This window comes from Leptonychotes weddellii, unplaced genomic scaffold (assembly GCF_054177405.1).
Source record: "Leptonychotes weddellii isolate Sample4059 unplaced genomic scaffold, ASM5417740v2 HiC_scaffold_18271, whole genome shotgun sequence".
Taxonomy (NCBI): domain Eukaryota; kingdom Metazoa; phylum Chordata; class Mammalia; order Carnivora; family Phocidae; genus Leptonychotes; species Leptonychotes weddellii.
The window spans coordinates 1-3,919 of NW_027767247.1; the positions used below are offsets into that span (position 1 = coordinate 1).

Here is a 3,919-nt window from a genome sequence, read left to right on the forward strand (position 1 = left end):
GGAAATACAGAATCAGGGGCACCTGGGTGGCTCGGTTAAGTGTCTGACTCTTGGTTTCGGCTCAGGTCATGATCTTGGGTTGTGAGATTGAGCCTTGTGTAGGGCTCCCTGCTCAGTGCAGAGTCTGCTTCAGATTCTTTCCCCGTCTCTTCTTCCCCCTCTGTTCCTTGTGTGCAATCTCTCTAAAATAAATAAAATCTTAAAAAAAAAAAAAAGAAATACAGAATCAGCTGGAGCAGTCTGTGGCAACCTTTGTCAGGTCGAATCTGTCCTTTTGCTGAAGGTAGGAGAGCCACGTGACAACGTTTCAAAGTGAGGAAACAAGGGGTTTAAATGGAAATGGGTAGAAGTGGTACGATCGCAGAAAGGAACAGGTTGATCAACTTGCAAAAATTAACTGAACCAAGTAACTCTTAGCCGCAAATCGTTCATTAAAAGCTGCACACTGGTGTAAAGTAAAGTAATATGGGTAAAAAGCACTGGGTAAAAGCCACAAGAATGTCTGTAAAGTACATTCAGATTCTCTCAGCTAGTAGAAAACATGTTGCCAAAAAACATGCCGTCAGCTGACAAAGATTAAAATCCCAAAAAAACCTCCATCCCGGTTGAAGACCTGTTTTACCTACCAGCTCAGGGGCTGTGGAACTTCAACTTTCTGACCATCCACCTCCAGGTCTTCCAATTCCTTGAAATACTTGTTCTTTAAGCAATGGAGAATCTCCTTTGCGTGGCTATTAAAAAATAAGTAAGTTTTGATCCGATCTGATCAAATATACATTTTATCTTCTGTGAACCTAAGATGACAAATGTCTTAAAACTAAAACCACCTCTGCGCTGAAAGCAGACCTCATTCATCATGCCTTTCTACCCTATCCCTTCAAAGTTTAAACAACTCTCGTTTTATCACTAAAGGATAAGCTAAAAAGACTACTACTGCATTCCTTCCGCCCTACATATTCCTAGGGTTCATATTTACTTGCAACTCATCTCGGAAAGATGGAACCACAGAGATTTAAAAAGACAAGAGAACCGGAGTTTCGCACAAACTGTGTAATATCATAAATTCTCACGTGTTCCAAAGGGGAGGCATCCTCAGCTCCCGAATGCCCAGGCGTCCACCTTTTCTCAGACTGCATTTTCGTGACTTCTAGTCTCCCGAACTGCAACACCTCCCCGGCCTATTCCGTTTGACCCCTGTGCTCCCTCCTCGATGCGTGCAGACGCTGGAATCCACAGCGCCGGTAAGCAGCAGCTCTCCAGCCCCGCAACACTCGCCGGGGGCCTGGCGGGGCGAGGGGGGCACCCTCATCTTGAACTGACCCCAACTCCAGGAAATCAAGGCTCCGCAAGGTCCCTTACCTTTTGTAGCCAGTAATTCGCAAAGTGGCCGGGAGGGGCTCCCTGAGCGCTTCCATGAACAAGTCCCACTCGCCCTCTGGCACGATCTTGAGTTCCTGATAGTAGTGCTCGAAGAGCTTGTTCTCCTTGACGATCTCGGGGTACCCGCCTTCCCAGCCCTGAGGAACGAGAGACGCGTCTACCCAGGGCCGGAGAAGCCTCCCCGCTCCGTCCCGCAGGCCGCGGCCGCCGGAAGACGGACGGGGCCCCTGCCCGCCCGCGCCCCGGGCCCTACCGCCTCTTGACGCTTGGCGCCGCCCTCGGCGCCGTTCTCCGCGCGCGTCGGCCGCTGCTGCTGCTGCTGCTGGAGCCGCCGGCCCCGCGCCCGCCGCCCCATGGCCCACGCGGCCGCGCACGCCGCCCGCACAGCTCCCGCCACCGTCGGCCGCGCGGACTTCCGGGCTGGCACGCGAGGCCCCCCGGGCTCCGCGCCTGCGCTGCTCCCGGGCCCGTGGGCGCTGCGAGGAAGACGCCCAAAGCGCCGCGACCCGTGGTCACGCAGAGCAGCGAGCGACGGGAAGCACTGGCAGCCCTGAGCAAGAAGGGAACCCCAGGAGGGCAGCCCCGAGGTAGGCCGCGCGGGCTCAGGCAGCTCCGCGGACAGCCCGCGGTCGCGCGTGCGCAGAGCGGCGGGGGCGGGGCTCCGGCCGCGGGGGTGGGGCCTGCCGGCCTCCCGCCGCGCCGTACCGCGTCTAGTCCAACCGGCGGGACCGGTGCGCCCGCGCCTCCGGCGCTGGGGGAAGGGAGGGGTGCGGCTCAGGGGCTCGGCGTCAGCAGCGGGCGCTGGCCTCGGCTAATCGCACCCCCCGCCCCCTCACCAGCGCCGCCACCGCCTTATAAGTGGCCCGCCGCGGTCGCAGGGCCATGGGGCTCATCAGCGCTCTCCCACCATGGAGCCGGTCGAGAGGTTCCAGCTGGACGCGCTTGCCTACCTGCAGTGCGCCCTGGGCCTCGTGGGCTCCGTGGTGCTCAGGCGGATGGACTCGGTCTACGGGCGCTACGCGTCGCCGGGCCCCGCCTTTCGGGTGCCAGCGCGGGCCGCCTGGGCGCTGCAGGAGCTGCCCTCGCTGGCCGTGCCGCTGTGGGTGTGCGCCGGCACGGCGGCCGAGCGCCTCCGCCACGCGCCCAACCGCATCCTCCTGGCCATGTTCCTCGTCCACTACGCACAACGGTAACGGCCGGCCGCCTCGCGCCTCCCCGCGCGCCCTTGCCCCCCAGCACCCTTCCTGCGACCGCCGCGGCGCCCTCGCCTCGCACCTCTGGCTCCCTCTCCAGGGTCCTCTCCTCACCAGTCCCTGTCCCTTCCTTCCTCCCCCCTGCTCCCATGCCTACTCCCTGCAGCCTCTTTTTCCCTGACCTTCCCAGCTGCACCACTCTGCACATCCTCCCTCGCGCCCTGTCTCTGCTGACCCCTCCCCGGTGACCTCTCCCAGCGCCTGGCTCCCTCCGTCCATGCTGTTCTTGCCTAATACCTGGCACTTTCCCCTGGTGCGGACGGTTTAGCTTAGGAGAGTCTGGGAAAGTGGGGGAGAGGGTGGGTGGGAGAGGGTTAGAGAGGACTGGAAAGATAGTAATAGAGAAGTGTATAACCTAGCTACTAGGAGAGGGGAGGAAGCTTGAGGATGTGAAGGCTAGCTCACTCAGCAATGTCATAGGTCCAGCAGCTAGAAAATCATTTTCCTTTTTTAATGACTTCAGTACAGTGGGCATGCAATCACTAACCACCTGAGTCCTTTCCCTGTATCAGAACGTGCAAGCTTTTAAAATTTGACTGAAATGTCTGATAAAAAAAACCGTTATGCAGTTTTTCTTCGGCTTAAAATTGTGGATTTATCCTTGTATCCCAGAAATGTATTTTCCAATGGTGACATCTGCTTTTGAGCTCAGCTGAATACAGAGTTTAGCATTTGGCCCTTCAGACTCTACTCAAAATGTGTATGCTGTGCACATCTGTGATATGGCCACTGAAAATCCATATGACCGGTGGAAGAAAGAAAAGCAAGCAAATCTATAACCCAGGATTAATGAAAAAACGTGATCTTGGTTTGTGACCACTGAAGGGCATCCAAAAAGGAGAGAAAATATCATACACGTGAATAACCAAAATCTCAAAAGTTGTCAGAAAGTGCGGGTTAAATTCACCTTTTTATAGCGATCATTTAAAATCATTGTGTTGTGAGAACTCTCAATGCCTCAAAGTTGATAATCTGAAATGTGGAACTATTAACAGTTTAATGATTTTTATGTTTATAAATTAACCCAGGGCTTGGCGCCTCTATGGTTTGTGCTTGAGTATCCCAGGCATTCTACAAGACACATGGGACTGCCTTCACTGGAATGAAACTTGAACTGGGCCATGAGAAGCAAATAACCCAGGACAAGTAGTGAAAGGGTTAGCATGAGGGGCAAAAGTCTACTCGAGCACTGGGGATACTGGAAATACAGAATCAGGGGCACCTGGGTGGCTCGGTTAAGTGTCTGACTCTTGGTTTCGGCTCAGGTCATGATCTTGGGTTGTGAG

General features: G+C 55.4%; 1 protein-coding gene and 1 pseudogene across 1 annotated transcript; one reads left to right on the forward strand and one right to left on the reverse strand.

Moving 5' to 3' along the window:
- Window positions 1–12: 12 nt before the first annotated feature.
- On the reverse strand, window positions 13–2,264 carry LOC145718609 (uncharacterized). Its single transcript, XM_081810119.1, has 4 exons — window positions 2,217–2,264; window positions 1,634–2,131; window positions 1,360–1,517; window positions 13–731 (listed from the first exon to the last, which is right to left on the reverse strand). Exons 1-4 carry the CDS (start codon window positions 2,262–2,264, stop codon window positions 623–625), a joined length of 813 nt encoding a protein of 270 aa, XP_081666245.1. The 3' UTR covers window positions 13–622.
- LOC145718610 (3-oxo-5-alpha-steroid 4-dehydrogenase 1 pseudogene) lies at window positions 2,084–2,608 on the forward strand (annotated as a pseudogene).
- Window positions 2,609–3,919: the final 1,311 nt, after the last annotated feature.